Below are 11,287 nucleotides of genomic sequence, written 5' to 3' on the forward strand. Positions count from 1 at the left end.
ACTCTAAGAAATTCTTTTTCTTCTAGAGCCAACACAAGAATGTTTTTGGCTTTAAGGTCAAATTGCACTTTCTTCTTGTCTTCAAAGGTCCATGAACATTTTGGTTTTGGTTGTTTAACCTCATTAACAACCATGTATGGTATGAATGGACCTTCTTCTATTGAGTCTCATATATCTAAGTCTATGGATTCTATGAAGATTCTCATCCTGATGTTCTAGAATGCATAATGTTCTCTAATGAAAATCGGAGGTCTATTAATATCAGAACCTTCTCCTAGAAAAGACTTATAGGCCATCAAAAGTGCTAGGATCTTTGGGAGTAACTTACCCAAAATAAGCTATGGTGTCAATTGTAAGAACATGATTGCAACTAAGAGGGGGTGGGGGGTGGGTGAATTAGTTGACTTAAAATTATAGTAATTTTTTCTACAAAATGTAAGAGTTAATGTGCAGCGGATAATATTGCAGAAAAATAAACAAATATAAAGTAAAGAGGAAAGGGAAAGGAGAGTACACAAGTATTTTATACTGGTTCACCTTCTTGTCCAACGAAGGTTACGTCTAGTACTCTTGCAGCACAAGAGATTTCCACTAAATATTAAGAGTTGTAATTACAATATCTCACCTCGAGATCTCTTTGTACCTTACACACTCACTAATATTTATACCTTGGAAAATACTTTTCCAAGTCAATCTATCCCCTTTCTATTTACACCATGTGAAAGAAAGATTGTTTGCAATGAATGAAGAATTACAACAATGGCTTTGGATTGCCTTTACAAGTATGAAATATTATATCACTTGCAATCCAATCAACTCTCTTTGTATGCTTAGTAATAATGGTCAATATAATTGTGAAAACGTTTTGAAGCAATTACTTAGAATAAATTCTCTTTTGAAAGATTAAGGACTTAGTGCAAAAGTACAGAAAAACAGTGAGAGAAATTATGAGAGTTGTGTGAAAGTTGTGTGTTGATGTTGCGAGAGTTTAGAGTCTTTATATAGGCTTTCCAAACATCCAAGGTTCCTTTATGAAAGTGTAGGAGTTGTTTGGAGTGAAGAGATTTTGTTTGGAGCGAAAATATTTCGTTTTGAAATCTGAAATCTCTTTCAATAGTCCTCAGTAATCGATTACTTACATTGAGTAATCGATTACCCAAACATTTTGTCCACTGAATTTATAAATTCAAATTTGAGTTATCGATTACACCATTTGGGTAATCGGTTACTCAACTTTTGTAAAACTGGTAATCTGTTACTCAAATGCAGTAATGGATTACTCTGAGCAGTTTTAAGTTGGATAACTCTTTTTCTCTCACATGTAACTTGTTACTTGAATTAAGTAACCCGTTACACATCTTTTCAAAAATTGTTTTAAGTATTTTCAAAGTGTTTCATTATTCTTTAAAAATAGTTTGAGCATTACTACTTTGCATAAGTAAGAGTTTTAGGATAGAAGTACCTATAGAAACTTATTCTAACCTTCTTGAAGCTTTAATCTTCTTTGTCTTCATAAGTATTCTTCCTTTTCTTCTTTTTGGTGATGTTGGTGTCTTCATCAAAACCGTGCCAATGTCAGGAGCAAAGATCTTCTTCACACCTTTATTGTTTGAGGCTTGACAACTAGTGAGAATATTTCCTTGATGTCAATGTTAGGTGTTTGAGTGAATCATTTTGCAACAAGCATAGCCTTGTATCTAGAAATGCTACCATCAAGATTTCTTTTTATTCTGAATAACCATTTGCAGTCAACTAGATTATGAGTCACTTCCCTTGGTACTAGAGTTCATGTACGAATCTTTAAGAGAACATCAAATTCCTCTGAGCAGGCTTGTCTCCAATTAGGTATTTTAAGAGCTTGAATTATGGTGGATGGTTCAAAATTGTCAGGGAGATTTTGTTTGGTTGCAGGCAATATCCTCTTAGGTTTGAAGATGTTGTGTTGAGACCTGGTGATCATAGGATGATTTCTAGTAGGATTGATGGGAGTTGATGTATGTGATGTAGGGGAGGATGGAAGGATGACAATGGTTCAGAGTGATTTGTAGGTGGTGAAGGATTAGAGACCATTATAAGGTCCATTTCTGATGGTAAAGGGACATGAGGCTGTATAAGGGAAGAGGTTGGCAATGGTGTTGTAATGGTGGCAGGAATAGTGTATGAAGGGTGGAGTATGGAGTATGGAGTAGGAGGAGTGGATGAGGTATTTTGGCTGTTGAAATTGGGATAGGGATAAGAGTCTTCAATGAACTTCACATGTCTAGATATATAGACATGATTCGATAAGGGATCAAGGCATATGTGTGTATGTTGGGAATTAGAGTAGCCAAGGAAGATGCAGGGTAGAGATGTTTGTTGGAGTTTGTTGGGAGTGTGAGGCCTAATCCATGGAAAGCATAAGCAACCAAAAGAATTTGGCTGGTAACTTGGCATAGTGCAGTAATGCTCTCCCTATTTTCACAATGTGTTTATGTCTTCTTTCTACCGTACCATTTAGTTCAGGTGTATGAGGAGGAGAAGTTAAGTGAGTGACGTCATGAGTAGCCAATTTTTTTTCCAATTTTACAAATTCTCCTCCATTATCAGAAAAGAGAGTGACAATTGGTAAATTAGAAAACTTTTCAACAATTGCTTTGAATCGGATAAAGATGGTGAACATGTATGATTTAATTTTCATTGGATAAAGCCATACATATTTAGAATAATGATCAACAAATACCAAATAATAGGTAAAGCCATATATAGACATAATATGGGATGGACCCCAAACATCATAGTAAATGAGCTCCAATGGTTTATTACTTGTGAGGTGATGATTACAGAAAGGTAGCTTGTGAACCTTAGCACAATAGCATGAACTGCATTAATATGAAGATAGAAGGTTTATTGGAATGTGATGACAATTTATTAGGAGTTTGGTTATTTTGGAGGAAGGGTGATCAAGTTTGTGATACCATGTGGAATCAGATTGAAGACGAGAGCTTGAGGAGAAGGTTGGATGATGCTGGACGGAATGTGATAAAGGTCTTGCCTAAGAGATCCTTGCACTATAGACTAACCTAACTTCAGATCCTTGACAACAAAAGAATCAAAGAAGAATCCAATAGAGCAATTGTTAGTATGGCATAGTTTGAAAACTGACAACAGATTGGATTGAATATTATGAGCACATATAAGTTGATTTAGGTAAAGTGGTTTAGTGTTGGTAGGGATATATGATTTTCCAATATGAGAGATTTTCAAACCTGTGCCATCACCAAGCATGACTTGGTCAGACCCTGAATAGGTATAAACCAAAGTCGTATGTTGCAGATCATGTGTTACATGATGAGATGCTCCAGTATCTAGAATCCGTCTAGAGTTTTGCATAGTAGGTTGACGGTGTGCCATGTTCACTAATGGTCTTGGTCCAAACTTCCTGGGATAGCCATTGATCTTGTAGCACTTATTAGCATTGTGACCAGGTTTCTCAGAGTATTGGCATGCCAATTTAGAGTTTGGAGTAGAAGAGACTTGTTGTTCATTAACTTGTGATCTCTAGCGTGGTTGACTTCTGTTGCGTAGAGCTGCATTGGTTGTTGCAACCAATGGGTCTATATTGGTGTCACGATGTAGGATTGACTCAAAGTCCATAACTTTTTCATGAAGTTCAGAATAGCTGATAGGTGTTTCCCTACTGCAGAGAGTAGCAGATATCTCCTTGTAATCACTGCTCAGTCCATTTAAGGTGTGAATCACGAGATCAATGTTATCCAGAGGGTGATTAATGATTGACAATTCATTTGCAATTGCTTTAACTACTTGAAGGTAAGAGTTGTGTACCTTTGCTGAAAGTTGTAATGCGTTGTTTGAGAGCCATGATGCGAACACGAGATCGACTAACATACATAATTTTGAGGATGTCCCAGGCTTGTTTGGCAACTTTGACAATACCAAAATGAGTGACTACAATTGCAGTCACTAAGGAAACAATGGCATGCAAGATCAGTTGATTTTGACGAACCAAAAGGATAAAGGCAGGGTTTGTAATGATGGTAGGCAAAGCCAATTGTTTCGCTGGACAAGGCATTGTACCATCTATATAACCGAGAAGTTCATATCCTATTAAAAGTGATAGGAATTGAAGACGCCAAGTAGGGTAATTGTCACCATCAAGTTTGATGGATAATTGAGTGCCAACATTGAGTGCAATTAGCTTGTCCACGGAGCTAACATAAGTGGTGAGAGGAATTCGGGTAGTTTCTGAGGTGGAGGAGCTTATGGCAGGCATGATCAAAGAGAGGGGAAAAAAAGTTGCTATAAAGCTATGGCAACTCTTGATACCACAAAGAGTTTCTATATTGCACTGTTTTATTTAAGGTTGTAAAACAAAATAAATAGAAAACAATATAATATTTGAATGTGTAACTAAAGCATATAAACTTGGAGAAATTTTAGTCGAGATTTAAGTTTAGATTGAATATGATTAGGCTAGAATATCTTTGTTGTTGAAGACTAACATAACAACTTTGACTAGCCTAGTTTGTTGTTGTGGCATAACAGCTGTAACTTGATTCATAAGTTATCTATTAGAGTACATGACAACAGAATCAAACATGGCATATAACAGAACATCGCACAACCTGTAGACCATCACAAGGTTTAATAAAATCCATTTCAAAAGATAAACATTTTATTATATGCAGTCTTAATGAAAAGCTAGCATGAGACTAAGCAACATGCCACAGCTCGTCAAAACTATGGCCCTAGCTCAAATTCAATTTTTTCATGATTCGTTCGGCTTGCTACTTTTGCCATAGTACTGTAGAGCATACGCGGAGGCCAATATCAGCATCGGCAGCACATATTGCAAGATTTTCAGAACAAATCCAGAAGATTGATTGCTAGTGTTAGGGGCAACTGCTTGTCTAGATGGTGGTGTACTGTTGTCGACTTCTGCAGGAAGAGTGTTGGCGTCAAACTCGCCAACATAGTATTTTTGCATATCCTCTATAGCAGAGTCACTGTGGCCAACGTCTTCGAAGTCAATGGTGGCATCCTTCTCTGTATAACAAACACCAGAAGATTATTAGTCAATGTGTAGTATTTCTTTTTTTCTGTTTTCAATTGATTAACTTTGTTTTCTTTTTTCTCGGTGGCCATGCCGTAGGATATAGCTCTTTCAATTGCAGATTAATGATATGAAAACAACGAAGAAAAAAACTAATTACCTGTAGCTGACAGGATAACTTCGTCACCTCCCGGATGATCATCCAAAAATGGGGTGACATCATACACCTGATACAATGGTATGCATTTAACATAAACTGTTTTGATGTTTATACTAAAAGTACAAATTTAAAGGAAATTCAGACTTCAATTTTTAGATGCCAGAAAGGTAGGAAGCTGTAAAGATCTATGCCTTTTAACCCCATACAACTCTATAAATCATTAAAAATCATGTCCTGTCTCAAACCCTGGGATTTATTCAGCTTGAAATGAATTTCACAAGGAAGGAAATTGCATCATTTGAATGACCACCAAAAGATAAAATCATAATATACATAACCGTTTTGTCTCTGCCTTTGTATTGCACCTAATAGAGATGATAATTTGCCTTACACTTCAATTACTCTTAATAAACCATATTATGTACTTAACAACCAGTATTTTGACCTTCATTTTTCCTTTATTATTATTATTATTTTGTTATTCAATTTCAATCAGAGATTCTATACTTACAAGATATCTCCACACTGACAGACTCTGCCTTTTCCTAATTCAATATTTGGATTTGAGCTTTGGCATTACAACAAGTTCAAAATCTAAAACATTGTTTCACTAAATTTTCAACTTCAATTTATTTTATTTCAAAGAGACCAGTACCACTTACTGAAAAAGAAAACAAATTAATTAACCCCAATGCCACTATGCAATTACATGGCATGTTCAACTTTAAGAATATATAATCATATACAATCAGGGATTAGATTAATGCTCATATTTATATCCTCTTCCAATCCATGTAAGTTAAAATTTATGATCCAGCAAAAGCAATAGATAATTTACAGTCAAATCAAGTCAGAAAAATTCATCATCCATTCAATACACTTCATGAGCCATTGAACCAGAATAACACACATCAGATTTATTCCATAAACAAAAAACATATCAACTAAGAAAAAAAATCAAGAAGAAACTGAAACAAAAAAACTAACCTTTCCATTGACTATAATCCAACAATCATTCTTATGATTGTGCTTAGCCACCTCTTCAAAGGTAAAAACTTTGGAATTTGAAGTCATTGCTACCTCTTTCGCTGATCACAGAAAATCCAAGCACACCCAACAACCAGATTATTCAAATAACAAAAAGGAAAACAGAAAAAAATTTATCAACATTGAAAACCAAGAAAAATTTAGATTAATGAGGATAGCAAAAAAGAAACAAACACGACTATATAATTGAAGAAAATAGTTGATGAAGAAAATAGTTGATGAAGAAAATTTCTCACAGGTGGTGATGTCAAAGAGGAGATGGGATTTGTGAGTGATGTAGTTTCAGCCCAATATACTAATTATTTATTTATATATCTAAATCTAAGACTCCTTTTTAAAGTTGCCATCACCTCAAATATGTAAGTAGGAGAAAATAAATATTTATACATAGTTCATTATTAATTTGTATTAAGTTCATGATTAAATATAAATGATAATTATATAATAATAATATATAAAACTCATAAATTTTCAGTGTATGTATTATATGTTCAATAAAAAAAGTAAAAAGAAAGAAACATATGAGAGATAATAAAAAGAAAGAAATAGAAAGAAAGAAGTAAGAAAGTAGATAATATTTATATTGTTTGGTAAGAGAGAAATAAAAGAGAAAATGAGAAGAGAGAAATGATGTATGTTTTAAAACACAAAAATACCCTTAGGATAAAAAAGAATTGTTTTCAAAGGACGTGCTTGTCATTTCATACCATTTAACCTTTTTTTTTGTTGCTCAATTTAACTTTTTTTTTGCACAAAAATACCATGTGAAATTGCATATTGTTTGGTAAGAAACAAATAGAAAATAAACATTTATTCCCTTTTAAAATGAGAAGAGGTGAATGATGTTAAAAGATCAAAAGTATATGTTAAATGTGTTATTTCATTTATTAGTTGTAAAAATATATTAAATGTTATTATAATTATAAATTAATTGTTTATTTTATAATTAATTATTTCCATACATCTTTTGTTAATTTAAAATTTTATTATTTATTATACATGTATCACAATAACCTTAATATAATATTAGAGTATAATTATTCATATAATATTAATGTAAAAATTTATATATAGTCATGTCATCCATTATTTAATTGTATTATTTTTTGATAAGTCAATGATAATTAAATATAAATTATAGATAATATAATAAGAATATATAAATCTCATACGATGTTGGTGCATACATTTTTCTCTTAATATTATTCATCTATTACCCCACTTCATATATGTAATAAGCGTGGTATTCGAGAAAAAATGTATGAGTTTTATATAATGTCATTGTATTATTTATCATTTATGTTTAATCATCTGATTCTTCAAAAAGTATTATAAATAAATTGTGAGTGATGTATTAATTGTGTATAAATATATTACCCATGCATAAATATTACAATTGATTTAAATTATGTATGTTATATACTTATATAGAATGAACTTCCCTACTTTTTTCTCCAAGCTTTTGTCATTTGGATAATTTTCTGGCGAACATGGTAAATTATGACATTACCAACCCAATTTCTCTCAAGCAAGGATCACGAAATTGCTACAAAAAAAAAGAAAAAAAAAATTGTAAATTACAATATTTTTACTTTTTTATTTATAGTGTGATGGAAATTTTTATCGTTAAAAATAAAAACTCTTTTCTATTGTACTGGAGAATATTTTATCTATGTGTCTTAACTTTCCTATTTCATCAAAACTGGCCGAAATTTGACTAAACCAGCCGGTTTATACACATATTTTTTTAAAAAAAACTCATTACACGCGACCCATCTTGTTAGGTATCAGTGACAGAATACACATAGAAGGGGTTGAATAGATGTGGTGGAGCTCAAGTTCCACTTTTGGGTTTTTACACATTTGCTAAACAAATGCCCAATTAATCGATTAAGCACTATTCATACTCGATTAACCAGTAACAAAACCAGAATGATCAGAACAACAACTTGCACAGTTATTAACCAACACACAAACAAATATACAACAGATACTTTTATGCAAGATTAACAAGAACATAGAAAGGAACAAACATGCAAAATATCAGCTCTAAACTCGCATTAAAACATCTTGAAATATAAAAGAGAAAAGGATAGAAAGGATTGCGCATGAATTTTATCTTGGTTCATTTTGTTGTCCACTGCAAAACCACATCTAGTCCTCCCCTCCGATCTGGGAGATTTTCCTTCTTCACTATAGAACACAATGTACGATATATACACGCTTCTAATTACAAGACTCGAATACTCCCTTCTTGGAACCCAAAGAACTTCGTCACCCTTGGTTTGACATTTCCTAAAACCGCCACCCAAGAAAACATTTCTTACGCGATTCGGCCCCAGCCAAGGTATCGCTCTTTATCCCAAGACCTCCAAGTCTTTGTGTGAAGATCACCTTCCCTAACCGCAGCTAGGATTTTCCAAATCCTTGAATAACAATGCTTTGAGTTATGAATGAGTACTTAATACTTGGATATTACAATAAAGATCAAAGCCAAAAACCTCAGCAAGAACTCACAAGACGTCCTAGTCTAATATGAATGTTCATGCATGAGGTTTCTGAAAATATGCAATCATAAAGTACTATCTCTTTTTCTTTTCAAGAAACACAAGAATGATGCAAGAAAGCTTTTCAAAGAATCATGCAATATGAATATGAAATCTAAAGCCTTAGCATGATCTAATCTTTCTCCTAATTCAACACTCTCTAAAATAAATTCTAATCAATGATGATATATCTCTTTTCTCTATGTTTTTTTTCTCTTTGTCGTTTCTGCAATTAGCTAGTATTTATACAAAACAGATTTTGCCTCTATAAATGGTTTTTCAGTTATGCAGTTGAAACAGCAGAAAACACTCACGTTAATCGATTAAATCATGAGGTTAATCGATTAACCAATGTATTTTTAATACATGATTAAATGGTAAACTACTTATATGATATATTCTCATGCAATACATGATTTCCAATATATAATACCTTTAATGCATAAAATCGATGTATAAAATGCATGAACATAATTATCATATGCTTCTAGATGATGTCTCATTTTAGTGGACTAATTACTTTATTAAGTCTTGTGAGACTCACACCTAGGTTTATAGACTCAATATCTATGGCAAGCATCTTAGACTTCTAAAAAGATAATAAAGAATTATAACCTAAGTCTAATAAGACACCACTTGAGCCCTCGGCATGTTGATTGTTGAGACATCTTGAAGTTTTAATTAACTTCTTGTCTTCATCAAAACATAGGCAAAATATTGCTAATGCAACCTTTGGCGCTTTGCACTCTCAATCTCTCCTTTTTTTATGATGACAAACACCACATTAAATAATACGATACATTTGATGAATTAGCTTCATGATGTTGTACATTTTCAAAATTGAAGCGCTTTGCTCCCCCTTAGGTAAGTAATGATTAATAAACCTGCAAATAACATCAAACACAACAAGCAACCTTTCTCCCCCTTTTGACATTATCAAAAAGATACGAATATTCAATTCTAGTCAAAAGTAAGAAGAGATATAGAAATTTATTTTGAAAAACTGTAATTATTAGCATAGGCAATAACCAGTTTGAGAAGCTTAAACAAATGCATTGATTTCTGACTCTATAGACAGATTTTGCATGACATATCCATTATGTAAATAGTTTAGACATGGAATGATTAAACATATATGTATGTCACTTGTTAGTACCACTTGTTAGGTGCCATTGTCACCACTTATTAGCACTTGTTAGGCAATTTTCATTTTAGAACATATTTCAATCATTCATTTATAATACACAATTCTGACATATTCAAGATTCACGCAAAAAAATAATCTATTTAACATAATTAGCAAGGTTCAACATAGTTACAAAATACTAAAAGATGGTACAACCATAACCATGAGATGTACTTGACTCAAAAATATAGACGTAAGCCACAAAAAAAACAAGAATTAAATTTCAAAAAAAATTGAGCCTAGGTAATCGATTATCACAAATTTTAATCGATTAAAATGATTTATTTCATAAAGCTTTAGCTATTGGAACTCATTTAATCGATTATCCTGAGGGTTAATCGATTAATGACAGAAAGTTGATAGTTTTAAGCACAATTTTGAGCTTACTAAGAAATAATTTTGTAACCTTGTTAATGTAATTACCTTACTTACCATTTGGTGATAGGTCAAGATTGCCACTTGTTTGATGAAAAGTTTGATGATATGATGTTTGAATAGTGTATTTGACATTCAAAGTGCGCTGCTCCCCCTTTCATCGTTCTTCCCTTTATCTTCTCCCCCTTTATTACTTAGAGAAGTACTATTGGTAGGTAGCATATACGGAAGCTCATTTAACACCATTTCTCAATAACTTTTCTTCTTAATAGCCTTGATCTACTCACCAACCTTGTGCCTAGAACATCTTTTGTGGATTTATCCCTTGATGCTCAAATGTTCTTTGGCACACCTGCAAACACAATTTACTTGTCTCTTTCGGGTACCCAAGTTATTTTGGGTCCCTTCTTGTTAGTAACTAAGGGATCTTGCCCCTTCTTTACCCAAACATATTTGCCACTTGGCACACCAGATTTTATAATAAAGCATGTAGTGCATGTGTGACCACGTGTCCCACAATAGAAACAAGTAGGCATGTTATTATTTGACTTCTTATGCATATGAACTACTAGATTTCTATATTGTCTTTTCTTAGGTTCAGGTTTATATCGAATTCCAGATCGGTTACCAATGTTTCTGCTATTAGCAAGCAATGTGTTAAGGTTTTATTGACTATATGTGAGCTTTAAAAGTTTTTGTTTCAAAACAGAACTTTCAGCATTTAAATTCTCACAAGTGTCACATATAGAGGGTTGACATAATTTAGAAGTAGAGCAATCACATGAGGCACATGCATAGATGAGATCAAAAGTTTCATTTTCAAGTTTAAGTTCATCCAATTCCTTTTGCATTTCAATTATTTTCTTTTCATGCAAGGAGATAACTCTTTTTCTATCTATATTTATTTTAACAATTTTCTTTTA

General features: G+C 32.8%; 2 protein-coding genes across 3 annotated transcripts; both read right to left on the bottom strand.

The window, feature by feature from the left end:
- Window positions 3,538-4,270, bottom strand: LOC109330925. Its single transcript, XM_019565192.1, has 2 exons — window positions 3,934-4,270; window positions 3,538-3,827 (listed from the first exon to the last, which is right to left on the bottom strand). The coding sequence occupies exons 1-2, from the start codon at window positions 4,268-4,270 to the stop codon at window positions 3,538-3,540; spliced, it is 627 nt and encodes a 208-aa protein (XP_019420737.1).
- LOC109330759 (cytochrome b5-like) lies at window positions 4,597-6,577 on the bottom strand. Of its 2 annotated transcripts, XM_019565039.1 has the most exons (4): window positions 6,494-6,577; window positions 6,198-6,298; window positions 5,211-5,277; window positions 4,597-5,043 (listed from the first exon to the last, which is right to left on the bottom strand). In XM_019565039.1, exons 2-4 carry the CDS (start codon window positions 6,282-6,284, stop codon window positions 4,766-4,768), a joined length of 432 nt encoding a protein of 143 aa, XP_019420584.1. In that variant the 5' UTR covers window positions 6,285-6,298; window positions 6,494-6,577; the 3' UTR covers window positions 4,597-4,765. The 2 variants fall into 2 exon arrangements, with proteins under 2 accessions (XP_019420584.1, XP_019420585.1); XM_019565040.1 differs by lacking the exon at window positions 6,494-6,577 and having other exon boundaries at window positions 6,198-6,381.

The sequence above is a fragment of the Lupinus angustifolius genome, chromosome LG17 (genome assembly GCF_001865875.1).
Source record: "Lupinus angustifolius cultivar Tanjil chromosome LG17, LupAngTanjil_v1.0, whole genome shotgun sequence".
Lineage (NCBI taxonomy): Eukaryota > Viridiplantae > Streptophyta > Magnoliopsida > Fabales > Fabaceae > Lupinus > Lupinus angustifolius.